We start from the raw sequence: 25,074 nt of genomic DNA, 5'->3' as shown, positions 1-25,074 counted from the left end.
TGAGATGACTGCAAGTCAGGCCCTTTTGAGATGGATGAAACCTAAGACCAAGACCATACACTACTATTCATTAAATGGTTTTTACAATACTACACCCAGATGGCACTTGTTTTTTTCCTCCTTTGAAACAGTTACTTTTGAAACTTTGTAGTACCAACGAGTTAAAGTTGATTACTGATTACGTGTTAGCAGTACGTTAGGGATTAATTAAATTTAAATTGTAAGCTGTTTGTTGCAAGATAGAAGTTCTCACATACTGTACCTCTGTAGGAAATCATCTTGCATAACTAATAGTGGGGAACATTGAGTGAGGGGAGTACTGGTACCATGAGATAAGAAGAGAGTTTTATTATCATGACATAGAACAAGTGAAAACAAGTTATGGTCATCTGTCTTAGTTCAAAGTATAGGTTATGTTCTTTTGCCTTCATTCAGGACTGGGATGCTCTCTTGGACATCCTTGGGCCCCTGGCCAGGGTTCAGTTTGTGCAATAGGGCCATCATACTTGGTAACCACCATCAACATTTTTAATAAACTTAAATCAGGCTGTTGCAAGGTATAAAAGGTGGGTATTCCCTCAATCAGATTGGAGCCTTACCTGCGACTGGATGCACTGTGCAGGACTCATTTGTTCCTGATTGAGATTCAGGCCTGGCTCTAATGGGGCTCCCCAGATGAAGTATGGGCCTGGATGTTGTTTGCAACTCTTTCAGGGATGTAATGTTTTCTAACTTATGTATTGCCCTACTAAGTATATGCATAATTACTTTATTAATAATATGTAGCACTGTTTCATTGACTGTATGTAGATGAGGTTGACTGTTAATCAAAGGTAAATAAAATGAATAGTTGATTCCTGAGTTACTTTGTTTCAAGTTCTGTTGATTAGGCAATACAGATTTTAAAATGTAGATCTAAATAGTTATCAAAATAAAAAAAACACTAACAATTTGATGTAATTCAACCACATTTTATTGAATATTTGTTTAAGAAACAGAGGTATACAGGCACACCCAATAGCTTTTTTTAAATTTCTTTAAATAGAAACTAATATTCTAAAACAAATCTTTAGAAATGTGAAAGAAACATTTTCTGTAAACTTTTCTTAAAGGAATGTAGTAGGAAAAAAGTTAACAACCACAAACTCTGGTGTTCACCAACATTTAATTTAAAAAATAAACTAGCTAGTGGTGCTTAGATTAAAAATCCTACCAACCTTATTCAGAAAGGCAGCAAAGATTACGTTTGAAACTGTTGACAAAAAAAGCGCTTTGTCTTTCACACTCTAAACCCAAATTTAATTTAAATTAGTTTCAGTTTAAAGAAAAAAGACACAGGAATGTAAAGTAATCACTTCTTCCCTAGCATCCTTAGTTGCATTGCAACAACTGAGATAAAATTTAAAAACAAAAAAAAATAAAAATAAGCAAATGACTCTATCGTTTTCTGCATAAAATCAGAGTTACAAAAATTGGCATAATTTACAAACAAACCCATTTGAGTTAGTACCAGAAATAAGCACTGAAGGTCTTGGTTTAAAAAAAAATATGAAAGCACCACATGATGTAAAATGTTTTAAACACAGAATCCCTGAAAAAAAAATAATTTGTTTGAACTGCAAGAATACAGAGATTCAAGATTTATGTAAGAAATGGTGGCCATTCATGAAGTGGTATAGCTTTGTCTACGTTTTATTTCCAAACGTTTGTATATAGCACAAGATCACAACCTATTGTAGGTAATTGTGGAGGGTGGTATATTAGGAACTATTCATTATCTTTTATACATTCAGGGTTTTTTTGGTTCATGCTCAAAAATGCTCCACCCATAGAAAGAATTTTATACAAATATATTTGTGCAAGATGGCAGACAATCCAAATGATCCTTATTCCAATGTAGCATACTCCTTGACAAGTTCACACACTGGTCTTCTAGAATTCTGATAGCAGTAATCGGTTCTCATGAATTTATGACTTGTGACTTCTCCTTTGCTTTCTTCTCACTGTTGGTCCTGTTAAAGATTAGTAAATAGGATCAGTTCACAGTAAAAAAATATACGACCACAGTCATACACAGGAACCCATCACCAGTGTTAGAACCTGTTCAAACAGTTTTTAGTTTACAGACATTTGGGTTCTATTTTACTAAAGTGGGAAATAAGGTGAAATACAGTTTAATGAGTCTATTCTCATTCTAGACATCCAGTAATTTGGAAAAGAAGCTCTATTTGTTAATGACTGGCTATTTGTGATTACACCATTTCACTGATATTCACTAACCTTTATAGCTACAGGCACTATGGAGTAATTATTCCTAAAAAAATTACAACAGTGAGACATTAGGTTGCAGCTGGTTTCTGAACTGCTCACAGCACTTGCTAATTGTTTGCATTCGAAAGTAGACAGGCTGCCAAGTCCCTGCTTGCAGAGGTAACAAAGGGGCTGAGCTGAGAATTCATTGTTTTTGTTATGAACTTTGAGGATTCATTTATTCCAGTGTGTGTAGCTATATAGATCAGTGAAGGCTTGATTTAAATCTCTCCTACTGCTATGAAGTATAACTAAATATTTGAATGCCCATAGCCTGGTCATATGGTCACATTAATGATTGGACAGTTCAGTCTTTAGGTCTGCCCTTATAGGGGTGTGCTGGCTTTGTCAGCTGTTGCTGTCTGTCGCCAGACCCCTGTTTATCACTATGATGAATAAGGCTGCCCTTAGGATCCAGTGTATAATAGGGAAAGATCTGACAATCTGCATACACAAATAGCTACTGATTAACACCTGCCCACGCATGTTGAAATATAAATGACTTATCCTTTGAAAAAGCTGCTTTTAATTGGTTTCTCTAATTTGAAAAGGTTGACTATTCATAAGGCGATCAGATAAAACAATATATAAATACACATTACAGACAAAAAAAAGACTGGCATGCTGTTAGGGCAAAAGCATAGCATTAGTGAAGCTCTACCTTATACTGCAAGGCCATGTGAGTGCAAATTAGCCTAAAACACAAAAGTAAGAGTTCAGTGATTGGATTTTCCAGTATCAGTGTAGGAGCACCTCTAGCTCTGAGTCATACACAATTATTCTTACAAGATGGTTCTTAGTTAAATACATTTAAGCACAGTCAATGTTATGAAAGAGGTCAGTGATGTATGTCATTTTAATACAGTTAATAATTAGCTCTTATCTCCACCATAGTAAGAAATACAAATGTTCCAATTTCTTTGATATGCATTCTTTCGTCTGTATCATGTATCATTAATGAAAGGAGAAGTACAGTCAAAGCTTGGTCCAGGCTGGGGAAAGATTGAGACCATATGGTCAGGATCCATCGAGAAGAAGCGAGCTGCTGAGAGACTGAGCCAGTCGCTCCCACCACCTCCACAGCCCGGGGGGGGGACGCAGAGCAGAGAGCTGTGACTGGCATGCTCTCTGCTCAAATCGGTGAGGAGAACTGAGTGATCAGTGGTGTTTGCTTGCTCAGTTCTTACCCTTAGAGCCGACGGGGACATATGCAGCATTGAATTGATGCTGCATCCACCTAGGTAAGTATGATTTTTAAAAAAACAAAAAATATTTCTCTTTTAAAGATACATACAACTGTCTGTTTTTGTCAAGAGGGTAACGTTGTGATTTTTACATCGTATTTTTGGTTGTTATGAGCATGAACATTTTTCTTTTAAACTTTTTTTTAATAAATTCACTCATACACTCAGTGATGGAAAAAGGTTTTTTTGGGCAAAATAAATGAATCTTATTTATATGATTATATATTGCATGCATCTTACAATGTGTAAATCTCACTTCTAACTGAAACCTTAAACATATGGTTTGATATTTTGAAAAGAACTGAAACAAGCCTGAAACAAGATGCAAATGCAAATAAATGATTATGTAAGCCACAAGCTGTACTGTATACCAGTAGTTCTTATTGCATAAGTAATAGCCTTAAGGTATCATTTGCAATGCTTTGCAATTTAGACAGAAATGAGGACTAAAGCTCTTGCTTATATGAAATACATTCTACATGTATCTTTTGATTAGTTTCAGAAGCTAATTTGAAAATGTGACAATTATACGTTAAAGGCAAATTGTTTTATATTTGATAATAATAAATCCAAAGAAAATAGGAAATACAAACTCCAAATCCCAAATGCTCAAGTCAAAAGCCAAAAGCAAAGTACTCTTTCTGCAATATAACTTCATGTATAGAAAACCAACAGTATAAAATAATCGTATTCAAAACATGTTGCATATACAGTACCTTAACTAATACTAACCAATTGTAAATTAACTTTCAATAACCCAACTAAGTAGATGGAATAGATGGAAGGCAATATTTCACTGCTTAATATTACAGCATATTATAGCTTTTTAAACACTGTTAATGGATGAAACTTACATTGGTTTCCAAGTAATGTAAAAACAGTGTAATTGGTGTAAAATATATATTTCATAATATATATTTGTTATATTTAATTAGTGTAAAAATATATTTAATATCCACTTTGCACACACTTACAATTTATTTGTTTGTAGTTAATTTGACATAAGTACTGTTTAGCCACCCAAGTCACTATCCTCAGAAGTGAAATATTACAGAACCGAAGAACATACAATTATACGGATTAAACAACTTTCAAGGTTTCAGGAACTGATGACTAATAGGAATGACTTTATTCATCAAGTCATTTAAATATTCCATTGTATCTTTCCAAGTAGGCAGTATTTCAAAATGAATGTTATTTTCCTTTTCTTTTCTCTATATATCTTTTTTCTGCTAATAAAAGTGAGTCTCACATCATTATTCCTAATAGTTGCCTTCTGTTATCTTACTTTGCTACGTCCTGAACTATTAAATGGGATATCCATTATTTTCTTTGCACACCTCTTAAAGACACACAGTCAACAAAAAAGCTGTATGCAGCTGCTGTTTGAGTATTTAATTTAAAGATACTTTTTACCTTGCAGGGATACATTGAAACATAAGATCAGTAGTGCATGTGACCTCAATTTTGTAGGGTCATGGAATTGAGTCCTCCAATATCTATTTAACTCAGTACACAGAGAGAGGGTAGCAGTTACAATTTTTGGTTCAATGTTGGATAGATTTGTGCACCTTCTCCACAATCATATCACTATTGTTCCATAGTGTACAGTGTCACCTCATGGTAAAACATGTATTTCCAAGGCAGTTAATGAATGTGCGAAGCTGAGTCTTGGTACAGTCCCAAGTCCTTAGCATTATCTATGCCACACAATATCAGTGGCTGCTAAGTTAATCATTTAGAAGATATCCTCATTGGTGCACAATGTGGCCTATTACTAGCAGTCCAAAAATGTTTAGCAGATACTAATAATGTAACAAGCATGTTTGCCTATAGTAGCTCAAATTCCAAGATCAGTCAAGATCTTGTCATGTTTGGTCAAGATCAGTCAAGACTTTTTATCCTGGTGCAACACACCGGATTGGTAGTTATCTTAGAGGTTGGTTTAATAAAGGCAAATAGACTGTACATGTTGCAAGTGCAGTTGCACTCTGCAAGGGTATTTGCTCCAGAAATTAGCATATGAGGTGAAGTTTCACTTTGCAAAAAATACCCAATCACATGCAAAGAAAATTAAAAAAAAAAGTTTTTGCTTGCACATGATTGGATGATGGAAGTCAACAGAGCTTTCCCTCATTTACTAAGCTCTGGAATAATCGTCTTGCAATGAAGCTCTGTTGGCTTACATCATTCAATCATGCGCAAGCAAAAACACAGTATTTTTTCTTGCATGTGATTGGGCATTCTTCGCAAAGCTTCATGTTGTTTGCTAAGCTCTGTAGCAAATGTCTTTGCAAAGTGCACAGTCTAGTTGCCTTCAGTAAATCAGCCTCTCAGTTTACACCATCATTTCTAATCCTGGCTTATGCTTTAGGAACAATAGCAGTTCCTAACAGCTTTGGAAGGTATCTCTTCTGGGACACGGGGTTTATTTATTAAAGGTAAACAGACTGTTCACTTTGCAAGTGCAGTTTACCCCAAGGTAAGAAAAAAGGTGATTCTCTGCTGACTTCAATTTCCCAGTCATGTGCACGCAAAAATATTTTTTTACTTTTCCTGCACATCATTGGGTATTCTTTGCAAAGTGAATTTTCACCCCAATCACTAACCATAGGTAAAATTCCTTTGCAAAGTGAACAGACATTTTGCCATATAGTAAATCAATGCCAATGTGTCTAGTGTACCTTATGACGCATAAAATCCCACCTTGCATTGGCAGTTCAATGATGTGTGGAACTATTCTTCACATAGTGAGTACAGTCTGCTTGCATTGCTACAGCTCAGCTATCCCTCCATGATTTTGTTCTAAATAATATTTAAGCATGTATTACCCCTGAGCAAATCTTCCCTTATTTTATGCTATATCAGTTCTCTCATGAAACATTTTAAAACATGTTTTAGCTTGATTTCTGAAAGGCTTGTAGGCAATAGTATACTTTATTTACGATGAATAAATATCTTTGAATCGCATAAAACTATGAGTCTGTCCTCCGTATCAGTGTTAATATGACTGATTAGAGCTTTGCAGATTAATCTATGCTAAATGATAATATTAACAATCATGTAAAATGCTCAGGATTAGGAAAGAAGCAGTGCCTAGCTTCAGCCAGCTCTTTACTATAAACATACCAAAAAGCTTCATAAGTTTCCTAAAACATTTATTATCCTAAAAATAATTAAAACATCTTATTCTACCTGCATATACTTGATCAATTTTGTATTGGCGATACACTTATAGTTGAAATCCCTCATTATTACAACTCTGAATATTGAAATATTTTTTTTTAAATAGAGTGGCGGTTTAAATTAAAAATGTTTACACAACTGATACGGAAATTACAGTTTTGAATTGTGAAAGAGAGAGACTTGGTTCTCACAGTTCATGGTATAATATGTGAGTTAATATTTGAGTGGCTCTTTGTATCAGAAGGTATATTGTAACTACCAGTGAGGTAGTGGTCCCATCGGTTGTTGGAGCACCAGTAAGCATTGCAACATACACGAATGCCACCACAAAAAAAAAATGCTTGATCACAACCATGCACAGACATTCTTTTAGCACACTCCCTTGGCAATGAAAACTTCCCTTTTTGGGGTATAACATAATAAAGATGTTAAATTATAAAAAATCAAAAAACATAACATACCTTGTATCCTTCTGACAGTCTGTACTTTCCTGGTCTGAGGTTCTAGATAAAAAACGAACAGAAGAAAGAATAAGACAACTGCACTAAGTGCGAAAGCAATATCATTATCTAAAAGGACCATAAAAAGCCTGATCAATCTTTTGTAATAAGACTAGGAGATGTCTTCTGCTTTCTCACGGTTTGCTTACAAAATAAAAAATAAACACAGGGCTATTTTCCTGTTGACGCCGAGCAAATTGATATCAATACATTCTGCCCAATTGTTAGACTTACTAGTTTAAAAGGTTTTATAAAAACATGATGACACTATTTGATAATATTTCTTTATAGTCCTTATTAATGGTCCTAAATTTCTAACCTTACCAATGTTTCCAACCTTCAAACTGATTTATGTCCCAGTTGACATAATATAATAAAATTTTCACAAATTCCCATTTGTTTACACTTCTTGAAATCTAACATTTTCCAATGCCAACATGTTACATCTAACAATCTGGTATGTACACCTATTCAGACAGTTTCTGCAATATATTCCTGGTCACTTATATACATCTAACCACTAATGAAGAGAAACTATTAAAATATAGATTTTTTTGGTTAGGTTAAAACTTTATATATAAGCTTACCTAAGGATTTGAGCGACATTTTCTATCCTGGGTATGCAGGAATAGCCACCAAATAGTTATATTAGCTCAATGTGTTTAGATGCAAACTTAATATTTGCCTTCAGACTATTTATTACTGTCAATGTTTTAAAGAAAACATTAAGGTGTATATATCAAGCTTAACGCTTGTAAAGTTGATGTGCCTGCTCTAAGAACATTCTATCGCCAAATACATACAAAGTGACCATGGCCATGTATAAGAATCAATCTTACTTTTACCTATATTGATATCATTCATTATTAGATATTAGTATGGTATGGGCTTTAGTAGAAAACTACAACACTAATAGGATGCAAATGAAAACATACTGGTAATATCCAAAGTTCTATGAAAACTTTGTCCTGTGTTTGATGACATTCAGGGTACCAGTACTCCAGAAGGGCAATGTGTATTCTATCACAGCACTATACACACACACACACACTATATCATCACTGAATGATTGTTGTGATTATAACAAAAGTTTTGTTTTGGTTTTTTTTTAAATTACCATTTTACTTTACTGTCATGTCACCAATATCACCAAGCTTACCTTTCAGCCTCTGTATATGCTCAATTGGTGGGAGTGGTTCGGGCACACTCTGCTGTTCTCATTTTACATAGTGCCCCGTTCTAAACTAGATTTACCTTGAGTGGATTGTGGGCAGATTATATAGAGGAATGAGTGACTCTATATGGTTATTGCTGGCCAGTCTGCATTGGTGTGATGACAACTCCCCTTTTGGTCCAGATTGTCACTGGTAGTTTGGCTGAGGCTGGAAATACTGCATGAAGCTGGCTGTCATGGAGACTGGAAATTAAAGTTATGTATAAAATTCAGGAGAAGACTATGAAAAAGTCTCCTTAAAAAAAATGTACAGCACCAAGGGAACCATGAGGGGATAAAACAAGGTAAGCTTGGAGTTCTGATTCCAACATCCTATGGATTGTGTGCATAATATAAACCTTTTGTGGAATACTTGCTCCTTGTAGCTTATACATTACACTTTTATAGTTCAGTTTTAAAGGGCCCATAGACTTTAGACGGTGGCTAGATATGAGCAAACAGTGGCAGAATGATCCCCCCCACCTAATCCATATATATGCATACATATTATATTAGTATGCTTATGTATATCACAGCTAGACACATCTAAAAAATATAAGCCACACTCCAAAACTTGGCTTTTTTTCTGTATTTAATTTGTCAAAATAAGAAAAGAATACATACATTGTTGTCTCCACCCAAAGCCACCTTCCTTGATGAGTTTCACCACTGCTGGCTTGTGAGTGTATGTAGTTTCTTCCTTTTTTGACAAATTACATACAGAAAGAAGAGCTAGGTTTTGGTGTATGGCTTATATTTTTTATAATTTGATTGAGTGTGGAGATAGGCTGTGAAAGCCAGGACCTGGACCATCCTTGTGGGTTGAAAAGAGCAAGTCTGAAGTGGAGCCATTGGATTGGGTATATTACAGCTAGATAAATAATATGTTTTGGGCCATAAAAACCAATACATAAATTTTTATCCCAATAAAACTTTGAGAATGTCTACCATGGTTTGCCATATCCTACAGTCAACCTAATTGTGATCTTTTTCTTCCTGTGATGAGCATTTTACATCAATGAGCACCTTTACAAACAAGATCATGTTCTTTAGGTACAACTGCATATTATGATTATATAACAGCACGTTAGCACAGAAATATACACTGGTTTTCAATTGTTAATTAGTTATGAATCATTTTGTGTTAGATACCAAAAATAGCGAAGTTAAAAAATATTATGATTAATCAACATTGGCAACGGTCTACCAAACACATGCTATAAAGAGGGTTTAGGGGAGGAATGAATCCTTGTTTTTATTATTCTTTTTAAAAAATGTTTTTATTTCTTTCAAATATGTCTTTATTATGTTTTTCAATTAAAAAGACAAAAAGATGACGCAAACAAATGTTCATTGTCCCCTTTTGTTAGTTGTTTTTTTAAAGACTAAATTGCATCACAAAGGAGCTCCCAAACAAATTAAATTTTTTTACTTCTGAAATTGTTTCAATTGCTGTGAATAACTGTATAGAACTGAGAAATGTAAAATCTACAACTTTAGTCTTTAAAAAGAAGTGATTTCACCAGATAGCTTACCATCACCAGCATATTCTGTGTTATGTGTTATTAGTTGCTCAGTTTCACTTACTAACCTCCCTGGAGAAGCCTTTTCAGTTCTTCATCATCAAGTAATTGTGTTTCACCTTCAATGTACTTGGATACCTTGGTGACTTCTGATAGGATACATGTTTATGGCATCAATGTTCAGGAATGTATGTATGAACCAGAGGGTTGACATAACCCATACAGCAGTATTTATTGCATACAGGGCTCAAAGAAAAGGAATTGGAGACCCTATTATTATTGAACCTAAATATGCCTATTTTATTAACAGACAGATGGGGAATGCATACTCAGCCATGTAGGTATGTTGGTCCTGGAAAAACAGAACTCTACACATGGAATGGAACATCTGAATATAAAATTAATTTCAACATGACACCAATAATACTATGGTAAACCTCATATGTACTTACTGAATGAGTTACTAAATATTTGCCACACCAGTAATCTTAGTAGAATCAAACAACCAATCAGACTATTACACGGGTTAGTGTAGCAGATATTTTGTTATTTATTCACAGAGATTCTGAAACTAAGATGAATTTTTTAAGTCTCCATCCAGCCTATTGTACCAGTCAATGGAAGCAACAAATCATTGATCAAATAAGATAGGTCACCAATAACCTACATCTAATCTGTTAAAACAATTTTAAATAAAACTAGAATGCTAAAGTAAAGTGTTTTGTTCATTACAAACAATTCACTTTATTATCACATGCTAAAAATCTCACTTTTTTTTAGGTGATGGATTACTTTTGCCTTAGTTTTGTTTACCTAAATTGTCCTCTATATCTCCATAAAGACACTATTATTGTTTATGCATACTAACTATAGGGTATATTTACCAATGGTAAACCCAGTGAAGTTTTGTTCGTTTTAATATAACAAGTAAAGGGCATTCAAAATGAAATTACTTTTGGGTGATGGATTGCATCCACACATTGGTGGACATATTTGTGACGGGAAAATAAAAGACATTAAAGGTGATTGGAAACTGTTTGTGCCTCCCAATACATCACTAAACAGATAGTGGATGTGATGTGGAGAAGTCATGCTTGGAATTAATAACAAAACACATTTACTCTGTGAAGTCCTTATTAGAATTTTTAGCATCTTAACTCCCTCCGTGACATTTCTCTATTAGGAAAAGGTTGAATGGCTGCACCCATAGGTGTCCTAAATTATTTTAAAAGCAATATCATGTTACTATGCTATTTCAATATCCATCTCCCATGTTCCTGCTGATGAAGCAGACCTGTGGTATCAAGGATTTTGTATCTTTCTTTCTCCATGAGCTTGAATATGATTAGGAGACTATGTGAATAAAGTAAGGATAACATAGATGTAAAACACTGAAAGCTCAGGGATATATGGTAATTTGTGGTAATTTATGATTAAATTGTTGTTTTAAGCATATGCATCATTTTTTACTCTTGGAAAGGAATAGTATATAAGGATAGGTTTTTTTAATTTATGTTGAAAATAAAGTGATATCTCTTTTAAGCACCTAGCTTGAATTATTCTAGCTTACAAATTCACACTTTTTTTACAAGTTTGTTATTGTTTCATTCAAAATTTAAGTGAATACAATGTTCCTTAATATATTGCTGATGTTATTACAGCACAGCTTACTGGACCTGTCTCTCCGTTTTGTGGTGGCTCAAAATCTTGATTTAAATAAGCAGACTGATCTCTTCACATTCAACTTGTATGCAACAAACTGGTGTTGCTTTTTTCTAGTTTATTAGCTATAATGTAATATTACTATCAGAGGCAGACTGAGGGGCCCCTGGGCAATAGGGAATAATGGGGCCCCTGTGTCCCTGCCCACACTCAAACCACACCAAAAAAGCCTAAGAAAGGTACCAGGGGCATCTCATGGGGCCCCCTTCTGACCCTGGGCCCTCGGGCAGTGCCCGAGTTCCCAAATGGTAAATCCGCCCCTGAATACTATTAAAACACAATTCAACCCCAGTTACTTTTTAAAAACTGGATCTTCTCTCGCTTTCTGTCCTGGTGACACCTGGTCACACCATTATATAAAGGGTGTCACTGGAACATATGAGGGTCCCTTCCCTAATAGAGACACAAACAGTAATACAAAAAACTGTTGGGGGCTCTAAGTAAGCAATAAAATTGTGTTTTATTGCTGCTTGCATCTCTTTTGGGGAGATTTCAGATGACAGGGAATAACACACTTACAGGGTCAGTATCATTCCCCCATTCTATTTAAGACTAGAAAAAAAGTGTCTGGACTTTAAAGCACACCTGTGAAAAAAACCTATGGACATTACATTATTTACATATTCCTAACACACAGCAAATCAGCTTTAAACAAGGCATTCCTGGCCTTTCTAGCTGCCTGTCATATGGAGTTTTTGCTTCTCATATATCCTCAAAGATCACAACAAGGACTCTTGGAACTTGGAAACATCTTTCAGAGTCTTTTGCTGTGAACACTGAAAATGAATTACCCCAAAGTAAATATAGATACAGAGATAAATGAGGGCTGGTTTTGAAGTGTACTTATTGCTTTTATGAATATATAAATACTTTAGTCTGCATAGTCTGGGCACAGGTTCAATATAAGGATAAACCAACCTCTTAGTTTGTAAAATATCCATAATATACAGTAGACTACATGTGATGTGATAATATACACCACATGTGACTACTAAATAGCTAAATTGTACTTTTTCCAATTATAGGATCATAAAAGTATACAAACCTTCCTCTAGTCTCCTTTTGAGTTCATCATCACTAATATCACCTCCGAGACCAGTGGAGACACGAGTGTATTTTATTTCAGGGCCTGTAAACAAATGAATCAGCAAACTCTTAATACAGCCCTGTGCAGCCATCTTTTTACCAAAAAAAGCTAATGGTGAAATAGATAGAAATGTAATACTGGGGAATGTTTTTTTTCCTTTAAGGCAGAAAGAAGTATATGGCTCACCATTTTCTTGGTGGTATACACTTACTTAGCCTGAAAATGCAAATTCTTTATATACTAGAGTGTTTTCGTACTGAAATCCTCAGAAGAGATGATTGGAGAACAAAGTTATGAAAGACCTATCATTTTTACTTTACCTCCTTGGATCACTTTGGTCATTTGAGTTTTGCCTTCCTTTACCAGTTTAAAATCTGGCTCACCTTCAATCACTCTAGTGATCTCAGAAATAGTGGATTCTAACAAAGTTGATTGTAAAAAGGAAAAACAAGAGAACTGAAATGTTTAACATATAAATTTGATTAAATATAATTGTTAAATTAAAACAGAAAAAGACTGTAAATAATTAATAAAGGAGATTCAGTTTCTGTTGTCATACATTTCAGTCTGATTAGGCAGCTGTGACTTTAAAGTGGTTGTAAAACCTTACATATACATACAGTACTGCATACCAAGCTAATCGACTAGTCTCTGGTGATACCCAGGGATGAAATAAATCCTCCTACATAGGTTTCCTGGCTGTAATTCACAGGCTGTGTTCTGGAGCTCTCCTCCCTGCCCCCTTTGATTCCCAGCAAAGCCTGTCTGAAATGACTCATACAGATAGCAGAAGAACAAGACTGCAGACTGAAATCAGACTCAGTGCTTTGGATTAAGGCAAGTAAACACTAAAGAAAGATATGCTTTGTTAATTTTTCATGTTAGAGATTTACAACCAGTTTAGGAATACACAGCTGCAAGTTTTGTGCTCTTGTCTAAGGAAAAATTAAATGGATGAAAAATATAATAATCCATATTAAAAAAAAAAAGTATATAATTTACTCTTGTCTGTACAAATAAAGAGAATCAGAGATCCTGCAATTTTACACTTTACCTTCAACAAACACTTTATTCAGTTCTATTTTTCCTTTGATTACCACCTTCAATCACCCCAGTGGTTTTAGTAATTGTATATACTGATTCATTTCTTTAATAAGTAAAATTATACCATTCCTTGAAATGATTTCTGTGATTACATGTAGTACAAATAGGCATTCCAGCTATTACTAAAGATTATTATTTGGGACTGAAATATTTTGTGTGAGAAAAAAGAAATATAGATTAAGTTGTTATGTTCAAATAAAGGAAGGCAGAATAGACTTTCTTTCTTTTTACTTTACCTCCTTGACTTAGTTTTGTCTAATACGTCTCCTTAACCAGTCTAAATTCTGGCTCACCTTCAATCACTCTAGTGATCTTAATCATGATGGCTTCTGATCATTTTATTTTGAAACAAAAAGTAAAATAATCACACATTTAAGTTACTTTTTCATTTTTTGACGGGACGACAAAGCGGGAAAAACAATGCTAGTAGAGCTTAAGGGTTCGAAATTTGACTTGGCTCAATCCCTTTAGCCACTAGCGACCAGTGTAATTGTGGGTTTATTTTAACTGACATTCAAAGGAGGCAGATCATTCACCATTTCCTATTAATCAAATGCAAAGACACACACACACCAGTATATATTGAACACAAATATGTTTTAAACAAAAACAATGTCTAATTATTTCAGGAATTACAGTATCTCCAGTACAAAAATAAAGTGAATTTCAGTTAACCAAATAACATGCATGTGGATATTACTATAATACCCCTAAATTAATAAAGCATCTATTGCATAAGATGACTTGCGCTCACTATCTCATGTATCATGCAACTGTAGAAGGTAGGTGAGAAAGAAAAAGAGAAGTTCTATAAACACTTATATCATGCCAGCCTCTCCATGTGTCATCTATACAGTCAGTGAATCATGGGTAAATGTTATTACTAGATTTCTGTGGGAAGTGAATAAGAAGGAGGCTTAGTATTAAGCACTGATCATGTACACTGGTGGCAGAGCATTTGAAGGATTATGTAACAAACATTTTAAAGCATACCAAGAACAGACCTTCATTGTTATGAAGATCCTAACTTTAATGTTTACATTGTGCATAAGAAAGTTAAAGGGAGAAATGGTATGAATAGGGAGAACATGTATGTTATATGCAGCAATGGGAAAATGTATTATTACCACCTTGAATGACTTTGGTTATTTTAGTCCCTCCTTCCTTTATCAAGCTGAATTCTGGTTCGCCTTCTACAACTTGGGTGATTCTGGTGATAGAGGGTTCTGAAAAGATGGTTATAAAGAATAAGCAAGTGTAATTGGATGGCTAGATGAATGAATGGCTGAGCCCATGAAGAGATGAAGATTTTGATGATGGCATGATGATAAAGAAGGATTGAAGAGTTCAATGACTGTATAACTTGATTTTAATGAGTGAATTCACTATTGTATGTGTTTTGCCTCAAGGTAAGTTCATGAAAGATATTACTATTAAATCAAATTTTTACTGGCACTGTCCATTGAGATATTATTATATCTCTCCTCAGTGGTGATGTTAACTTACCTCCATGGATAACTTTAGTAATTCTGGTTTCTCCTCCAGGGATTACTCTGACTTCAGGTTTTCCTTCAACAACTTTTGTAACTCTAGTAATGGTTGACTCTAAAATAATAAAGAAAAAGCATTATTACATATACTTTTCCATGCAGTTTTGGTGAAACCTCCCCCCCCCCCCCCCGGAATGGTTTCTGATTGCTTTGCAGAAGGCCATATTGGCATCCTCCTGCCCAACCATCCTTTGATTAAAAAAAATCAAAGGATCCACACGGAAAATTATTTGCAGATGCTGTTTGGGTACTCTGACATCCACCAGCCTTGAATGTCAGAAGATAATAGACATAGTGGGTGATTCACCCATCTGTACTGTATATCATAAATGGAGGAACCTGGTAGATGTTATAGGTGTGTATTTCCAGCCTTATTGCCTCAGAGGGCTCCATACTAGCAGATTCTAACCTTCTTTCTTGCCCTCAATCTCCATGTCTTGGTATGCATAGAAAAAAGACGGCAGTGATGCAAATCCCAAACCTTTAATTTTTAAACATGGAAGAAGGATAATCTGCAATCCTTTTTTATTAGAAATGGAGGCCACTGACACCTGCAATAGAAGAACATTTATACTTAATTCTCCCATGGTGTGTATCTCCTATCTTTCTTCATTTCAATGCTGCAGCTTCTGTAAAACCTTTTGGTATTTAACACTTCCAGGAGTGTCTGATAGCTGTATTCCCTGTTCAGTTCTGTGGTTCCATCCTCCAACTCCTACATCTCTAATGAATATTGTAAAGATATAGAAGTCCAAGAAATAAGCTGCAGCACAGAATGGGGTGCACAGGAGTTTGACATTCCCAGAAATATTGAAATCCACAGTCTTGCAAAAGTGGAGGAAAATCAGGAGTAGCCATCGATAAGGTGAGTATAAATATTCTTCTATTACAGTTTTTGTCTTAATCTAAAAGGGGTACTTTAATGATGATGTAATTTTTATTCTATGAATAGGATGTAGAAATATGCAGGATAAAGCTGCAATAGTATTTTGAATGTTGGACTTAAATCTGCAATGGTACATGTTTTAGAAGTAATTTAGAAAACAAATGGAATGGGATTATTTAAGTCAATCTGAAATAATTTCTTTGCATAAAGTTGATTTAACTGGAATCCATTCAATGTGTCACTCCTTTTTGACCAATGACACCATATTTTTTAAAGAAAAAAGCGAGGCTGATTGATGGAACAAAGAAAGCTAGCAAAAATAAGGTCTACAATAGACAATAGATTACATTTTAAGTCAGATTTGTTTTGTTTCAACTTTCATAATTCAGCTTTGTTGGTTATGCAATGAGAACTTGATAAAAAGTTAAAAAATAGCTATATTTATTTAGGATAAGGGTAAAAAGTTTTTTTTGAGAATAGATTTAGAAACTTTTATACATACTACTGCAATTTATGTTTTTCTTTTAGAGAAAAAGTAAATTTTTTAATTCTAGGTTTACTCAAGTAGGTTCTTTTTTTTAATAAGGTATTTTATTTTATACATTACCTTTATGCCACTTATTCCACATTTCTGTCCATAGAACGCACATTTTATTAATCTTATTTCAAATAATGTACAAAGTAAAATTTTATTAGTACCATGTGGTCATTCTGTGACTTTAAGAGCAAAAACATCCCACGTGAAGCATGTGAAAGCAGAAAGAATAGAGCAGTGAATATTGGTTGTCACTCCAGCTTTAGAAAACAGACACAAAGAGAAGACCTGGAGATTCAATTTAATAGAAAACTTCCATACAATGTGGTGCCTATTAATGGTGATGCATGCATTGTAATAGATAGTGAACACTTGAGCTCATTGCACTATATCACATGCAAACATACTTGTGAACAACTCATCTCAGTAAAAAACAAATTATAGTTGACATTTAGGAAACCAGCAGGCAAAGAGATGATAGTGGCAGCAAAGAGAACATTTGCTTCGTGGTTGTGAGACTGCCTGGCCAACGAGCATGGTGTTTCAAAAACCAAGCGGAAAACATTTTCACAGTATACCTGAGTCTCCTTCCACAAAGAATTCTTGATCCATAAGCCCATCTGATGATTTTGTAAAGTAATATATATTAAGCCTCTTATTATAATTGGTTGTTGGGTTTAGCAAGGGTATCCAACATAGATTTTGACAGCCCCTTTACACCAGACACAGAAGACCAGTCACAGAACCTCCACTGGATTGCCTATAGTCATGAATGTATGGTTGAACTGGACTAACTATGTAACTATGTAGTGTAAAATCTGTTCTAAACTTCAGGACTGTTAGGTGCAGGGGCTTACAACAATGGCATCACTGTATTTTGTGTTTCATGAATACATTATATTTACATTGAGGCTGGTACTATATGGACAATAGAAGTCTCAGCTGTGCAAATGTGCACAGTTCAGAGATTCAGAGGTTACTAAAGATGGTAAGAGGTTTTGTTGACCATTCCTAATCTTAGATGCTTTTTTTGGAGTAGGAGGAGCAGTGGGTCATTGCATGCCTCTTGACTTATAATACTAGCAATGTTAACTGAATTACTTATAGGAAACACAACTGAATTGTATAAAAAGCCTAGCAATGTTAACTGAATTACTTATAGGAAACACAACTGAATTGTATAAAAAGCCTAACTTCAACAATTATATTTTTAGTCTTAGAGCTTTGGGGTTGTAAGGTGCAGGAGCTTACAACAACGGCATCACTGTATTTATTATTAGATAAATAAATTCTATTTACATTGAGGCCAGTATTATATGGGCATTGGAAGCCTCAATTGTACCAATTCTGAAATTCAGAGTTTCAGAGGTCTTGCTGACCTTTCCTATTCTTCGATGGATTTCCTTGAGTTGGGGACTCCATGTTTGTCTATGAACTCACTGGAGAGGTTTTCCATCCCTTCCTGTTCTGTCAGGAAATGAGCAGAATGACAACTACGACAATAAAAATCTTAGAGAAGATCTAACTCTTACATGCTTATTTGAAAATTAAAAATCTAAGAAACATTATTGGATGGAGTGGGCATTTATTTCTACAGAGAGCATGATGTAGATTCATCTTACTTAAAATATGTTATAGACATTATTACCTACAGCTCTTCTAGTTTGTTCCTCTAGATAATACAGAAACAAAGCCGTTTAATAATTTTGCAGATACTGCTAGTCATCCAGGTAGCTACTTTAATCTGTTTCTGTCTTGGATCTGAAGGGACATTATGGGGTTGATTTACTAAAACTGGAGAGTGCAAAATCTGGGGCAGCTCTGCATGGTAGCCAATCGTCTTCTAACTTCATCTTGTTCAACTAAGCTTTTAAATAAAATGAAGCTAATTGGTTTCTATGCAGAGCTGCCCGAGATTTTGCACTCTTCAATTTTAGCAAATCAACCTCTATGTTACCAAACAGTATTTGCTACTGAACATAATGCTATCTTTGTTAAAGTGTATGTACAGTATATATATATATTTATAAGTATTCTGTTATCTTCTATTTCTTTTCCAGAAAATATGAGGCAGATATTAATTAATTTTTCCTGGTCAGATGTTCTGGTTACCTATAGTCTTATAGCAAACACAAAAACTTAGCAAAAGTGCACTGTGACCTGTGCTGTTACCAATAAGATTTCAATATACTGCTGTTTATCATTTGCACTTTGTTAGGTGAATAGCTTTGCTTTGTCTTTTTTTAATATAATAAATAGATTGATATATAAATATTGTATAAAACAAATTATTTTTAAACAGCGAGTACTTTATTAAAATAAAAGAATGCAGCATTTTACTCAGTAATTTTATTGCATACCTCCTGGGATGACTCTGCGAATTGTCTCAGTCCCGCCACCAATTACTTTTGTGATTACTTTTGGCTCTGTTACAAAGAAACAAAGAAATCAATCTCCGATTGATTTAGTTTATGTATACACAATTTGATTCATGAATTACCCCTAAAACTGAAAAAAAAATCATAAACCTTTGCAGGTTTATAGTCTGGACTGTGCTATATCTAGGCCAGGGACGGACTGACAACTCATGGGGCCCCCGGGCAATAGGGGATCATGGGACCCCTGTGTCCTTGCCCAAACTCAAAAAAGCCTATGAAAAAGGTAGCAGGGGCATCTCATGGGGCCCCCTACTGACCCCGGGCCCTAGGGCAGTGCCCGAGTTTCCAAATGGTCAGTCCACCCCTGATCTAGGCCACTATGTAAATGTAATGTCCTGCTTCACATTTTCATTGATTTTAGAGAGTAATGCAAATTAAACATATAAAATTACTAATTTAGTTCATGTGTGTATTATTTTTTAAGGCTACCCTCAGACTTGTTCATACCAAGCAAAACACCATGCATTAACATGGTAAGAATTATTAACTTGAGTAAACACCATAGCTAACAGTAAAATTCATATAATTCCCACAAGTCACAATGGATGCTCAACTGGCCTGTACAGGCATGACAGAGCAAGAATTGTAAAGAATATTAAAACCTCTGATGTTGCATCGACTGGGTAAAAAGTCATGTATATCCAATATGTAGTGAAATATACCATGGTAAGCAATTTTTAAAAGTGGCTTTACACATACCTGAGATGACCTTTGTAGTAATAGTTTTTGTGACTGGAAGAAAGAGAAAATGCTACTTTTGAAAAAGAAGTTCCTTTGTTACATTTATTGATATATGTAAATTACCATATGTAATAAATGTACATGGAAATATCAGTGCAAATTTTTATCTTTGGTTACCAAAGCACTACACATAGTAAAAACCCAAATGAGCCTTCAATTTAAATCAGCTAAATACATTTCAGATGCATTAAAAGAAAGGTGTGTAAAGTAGGGACACACCGATACTATTTTTTGATCAGCGATACTGAGTACTGATACTTTGCAGTGCGATTTCCATCCATACAAAATGTATGGATGCAAATTGCACTTCAAAGGAAGGCATGCGATTTGAACAGGAATGCTATTCCTGTCCAAATTGTTTACAGTTTCCCCACTGCTCCTGTATCAACCCAGGCTTGTTCACACAGGAGTAGTGCCAGAAACCTCCCTGCACTGATCCAAAGCTGAGCGGAGAGTGGGAAAGAAGGAATTGTGGGGATGTATACCTTGGTGTCGGCCATTGGAGGCAGATGCTCAGCTGTATGAAAGGAAAGAAAGCTGTGCAATGCTCCAGATTCTCAGCTGTAGGAGAGGAGAGAAAGACACAGAATTTTAAATCCTTGTGGCTTTCTCTCCTCTCCTTGCAGGGATGACTGTACAGGCTAAATGACTTTTGATTGGTCAGCATCGTCACATTGCTGACCAATCAGAGGCTGTCTAGCCCGTACTGTCATCCCTGAAGGAGAGGAGAGAAAGTCACAGGGATCTGAAATTCCCACGGCTTTCTCTCCTCTCAGTGCAAGGATGACAGTACGGGCTAGATTGCATCTGATTGCTTAGCACCATCACAGTGCTGACCAATCAAAAAACATCTAGCCCATACTGTCATCCCTGCAAAGAGAAAAGAGAAAACCGCAGGGATTTAAAATCCCTGTAGCTTTCTCTCCTCTCCTACAGCTGAGAATCTGAAGCATCTGCCTCCATCCTGTGCCTGATAGCCAACACAGTGTATCCATCTCCACACGCCCTTCTCTCCAACTCTTCGCTCAGCATGGGATAGGTGCAGGCAGGTTTCTTGCATCACTCCTGTGAACTCTAATCCTAGGGTATGACAAGCTTTGATTTACACAGGAGCAGCTGGGAAACCACATGCAATTTGGACAGGATTAGCATTCCTGCTCAAATCACATGCTATTCTTTCTGGTGCAATTTGCATCCATACATTTTGTATTAACACAAATCACAATGCAAAGTATCGGAGCATTTTCACAAGTACCCGTGAAAATACTGAGTATCGGTGCACCCCTAGTGTAAAGTCCCGTTTTCTATACAAAGCAACCACAGCTTCTTTAGAAATGCCTGTTCCCTGCCAGCATGCTATAGAGAAGGACTCTGTCTGTGTTTGGAAGAAGTTGTCTCTCTGTACAGGTCTGATATGTCCCATGCTGAATCAGACCCATAGCTTTGCAATAAGCAAAGCTCATGCTCTCTGTGTATTGGAGAACAATAGATTTGATTCAGCAGGGGGCATGTTGAACCTATGCAGATCGATCATTACTTCTTCACAGATAGAAGGGGTCTTTCTCTACTGCATGCTAGCAGGGTTTCTACTCTGGTTGTGCCTGCTTTCTAAAGAAAACAAACTGTAAGACTTTGCACTTGAAATGTGTTTAACTGATTTAAGTTGGATTGGTTTTAAACTAAACATAAATTTGACACTGCTTTTCCCCCGTTACTACATATACTACAGAGTCTGGCAGCAAGTATTCCTTTTATATTTAAAACAGAAAACACATTTGGATCTGTAGGTCATGTAAGCACTATGGAGCTTATGTATCAATGCATGCTTCTTAAGAACTGGGGTCATTTGCCCATAGCCTCCAACCAAATGTTTAAAGCAGGTCCTATACTAATTGGTAAGTGAATTCTAAGTCCTAGTTGATGCATAAAGCCTACTAATTTTTAACTATGAAAAGCATATACAGGTAGGTTTTTTTATAGGACAATAACATTGATGATATTAATAAGATAGTTAATTCCAATTATTCTTAAAAATTTAGCCCAATGCAAAACACAACTATGCTGTAAAAGTTCTGAAACAGTATTGCTTCACCTGTCTTTAGTATGAAAATGCCTTTGGATCATTTTATCAAAGTTGAATGCCAGAAAAAAATAATTATACGTTGTAAGCTGCATGGTTTCGGAGCTTGGTCAAAAAGCAAATATCAGCAATTCTTTTGTTTGTGGTATCATTTTCCAAGCTGCAATTAAGGGCAGTTATCAAACATGCAAGCTGCCAAACTAAAATCTTCTCAGTAAGTTTGAATAGAACTTTATAAAGAGAGGTTGGGTTAAGGAATTGCAACTCTTATGAAATTAAGGTATTACTTACTGTATCTGGTCAGGGGGATTTCCTGGAATTTGAAGCCCCGGTCATACTAAAAAGAAAAAAAAGGGGATACAATTGACTACAGAACTAAGTTAAAATTAAGCAGTAACCAGTCAATTTTATTTTAAGGCCCCTTTCACATGGGTGATCCAAACAGCTCTGCCAGTCAGTTATTCAGGTGGACATGATCGGATCATCCATGCAGCCCTGTGGATTTAAACAGACATGTGTCCTTTACACCCACCTGCCTCCAATCAAATCTGGTCCAGTAAACAAAACATGAAAGGGGATATGTCCCTCTCCCTCTAGGTAGATCAAAGGATAGTCAGTTGTAAACAGACAGCCGGTTCCTTTACTCCCGACCATCCACAGAGCATAGCTGTGTATGTGTCCGCTCTGCATAAACTGCGCAGCCATGGACCAATCATCCGCCCTTTCTGCTCTGCAGGGGATCAGCAGACAGATGCCCTGCTGAGCAAAGCAGATTCTGCCTTGTGTGTAAGGGACCTAATCCTCCCGGAAAAGTCTGCTTTCTAAAGCTAGTCAAACCCTCGTAGAATTTTGTTCAATATTCTAATAATTAGTGGAGTCAAATTGATTGTATTTAACCATATTGATGAGTAAAATCAAAGGAGCAGGATGGAAATTTTTCTTGACAGAAAACATTTCTAACAACGAATGCAGTTTTCGTTTTGGAAATTAATTTCCAAAATCAATGTTGAAAGCAAATAATGGCATCACTGAATGTAGTGACAACATTTTTCCTATAAACGAATATATGAAAATCTACTGGTATTCCTGGTTTTAGACATGCCAAAACATTGAAATATCTGAAAAGTGAAGTATGTGCAATGACATGATATGGCTATGCATGTCTATGCTGTCTCATGTTTTGGGATGATCATTCAGGGTTCTAATTGTAAATTCAAATTTGACTGCATAGCCTGCTTGTGGGTACTCTGGTTCACAGGTATTGTGCACTTCAATGATGTATTTGGATAATAAAAATACTCTACATGGAAAATTAAACTTGCTTGTAGGCAACATCCAATTGTACTTCTAGGTAGTTGTGAAGACACAGGAGGTTTACTAAAACCAGAGCACTCAGAATTTGGTGCATCTGTGCATGGTAGCCAATCAGCTTCTAACTTCAGCTTGTTCATTTAAGCTTTGACAACAAAACCTGGAAGCTGATTGGTTTCTATGCAGAGCTGCACTAGATTTTGCACTCTCCAGTTTTAGTAAATCAACCCCATTGATCATATACTTTAACATCACAACAGAGATACAAAAGAAGAGAATTACGGATAAATGTTATTAGGTCCACAATGTGAAATTAAGGTCACTTAAATGTAATTTACCCTGATTGTAATGTACTTGATGATTTTATTTAGAATTCCAAGCAGTCTATCATCACCAATGGCCCCATCTGAAAGATGATAACAGTCTCTTAATAATGTAATAATATCTTGGCAAGCAAAACACAATGCAGCAGAGAGAACTTGATTATTGAAGGAGAGGCTGGTCCTTTAGCTTTGACATGTCATATGACAGGAATCTCTTTTGGATTTTTTGTTTCTCATTCATTGTAATAGCACTCTACAGTAAACACATTTGTAAAGAACAACACTGTAACTCCCTCTGCTTTCCAGTAATCAGTAGAAACTTCTGGAATATAGGTGTGGGACTATGGAGATGGTAGCCTGAATAAATATAAAACTCTGGCCAATTCCGGTGAGCTGGGCACTAATGGTATGCTGGGTAACTGTATATATTCTCTGAGCACACTGAGCTCAGGATCTTTTCCTGTAGGAGAGGAACACAGCCTAAGGGAGGGCTGTATGTTCCCCTGGGCTATCCTGCCATGTGCTCACTGTTCAGGAATCCACAGGAGGGCAGCCTGAGGGCCTGGATGCTGAAGCTACTGAGAGCTAATTTAAGGAATGTCTACTGAAGATCTGGTCTAGTATCACTGGAGGAAAGTGTCACTTGGAAGTTGGAAGGAGGCAACATGCTGTCCCTGGACCTTTTGTGAATACAGACTGCTGAGAGATCTTAGAGACTTTTTGGGCTGCTACCACCCCATCTCTCTGGTGCTAGAAAGTCAGCAGAGTGTTTGCTAAAGGAGACATCAGCTGATGTTCTGAAGAGCTTAGCTTGCCTTGTTCTCTGTGAAGGGATTCTGCTCTTGTTTGCTCTACAGAAAGAAGCTTGTGTGCTTTATCAGTCTTGTTGCTCTAAAGAAGGAAGCCTCAGTGCTTTTACTATTCTACTACAAGCCAAGTCCACAGTTTGCCATAGACAAGAACTTTTGCTTCAATCCTATAGAAGGAGTTCACTGTCCTCAATTTGCACTTAGTTTCTGTTTTTGGACTATCCCACTCAATTCCATTATCCCTATCCACGCTCTCCAAAAATAAAAACAACACTCCTAGACTGTTTATTGAGGAAACAAGTGACTGTGTTCGTGTGCCTGGTTGTAGGCAATCCATTTGGGAGGAACCTGGGCAACATTCCAGCTGCTCCTACGAATAAATGCTACACTTTCTATTTAAAAGACCACACAGGAAATGAGGAAAACTTTCCCCAATGGCTACAGTTATAAACAACAGTAGTTATAACCCTTCCCCGCTCTGTCCAAATTTAAACATATAAAGGATTTGGCTG

At 35.8% G+C, this 25,074-nt stretch overlaps 1 protein-coding gene across 14 annotated transcripts in view; it reads right to left on the bottom strand.

Moving 5' to 3' along the window:
• Positions 1-950: 950 nt before the first annotated feature.
• Positions 951-25,074, bottom strand: part of POSTN (periostin) — an 82,510-nt gene continuing 58,386 nt past the window's right edge. Inside the window, exons 15-27 of one of the 14 annotated variants that reach the window (XM_089690827.1) lie at positions 23,769-23,836; positions 22,411-22,456; positions 19,998-20,030; positions 19,221-19,286; positions 17,439-17,480; positions 15,396-15,494; positions 15,020-15,115; positions 13,106-13,204; positions 12,744-12,827; positions 10,045-10,125; positions 7,202-7,243; positions 2,972-3,005; positions 951-2,012 (exon numbers count right to left, since the gene is read on the bottom strand). In XM_089690827.1, the coding sequence (XP_089546953.1) occupies positions 3,001-3,005; positions 7,202-7,243; positions 10,045-10,125; positions 12,744-12,827; positions 13,106-13,204; positions 15,020-15,115; positions 15,396-15,494; positions 17,439-17,480; positions 19,221-19,286; positions 19,998-20,030; positions 22,411-22,456; positions 23,769-23,836 (761 nt within the window). In that variant the 3' untranslated portion in view covers positions 951-2,012; positions 2,972-3,000. The remainder of the gene's footprint in view (positions 2,013-2,971; positions 3,006-7,201; positions 7,244-10,044; positions 10,126-12,743; positions 12,828-13,105; positions 13,205-15,019; positions 15,116-15,395; positions 15,495-17,438; positions 17,481-19,220; positions 19,287-19,997; positions 20,031-22,410; positions 22,457-23,768; positions 23,837-25,074) is intronic. The other 13 variants (XM_089690832.1, XM_089690826.1, XM_089690829.1 and 10 more) reach the window with 13 other exon arrangements.

This window comes from Staurois parvus, unplaced genomic scaffold, assembly GCF_062004578.1.
Source record: "Staurois parvus isolate SC_StPar_1 unplaced genomic scaffold, SC_StPar_1.0 ptg000544l, whole genome shotgun sequence".
NCBI classification, from domain to species: Eukaryota; Metazoa; Chordata; class Amphibia; order Anura; family Ranidae; genus Staurois; species Staurois parvus.
This window is presented reverse-complemented; position numbering and strand designations above follow the sequence as displayed.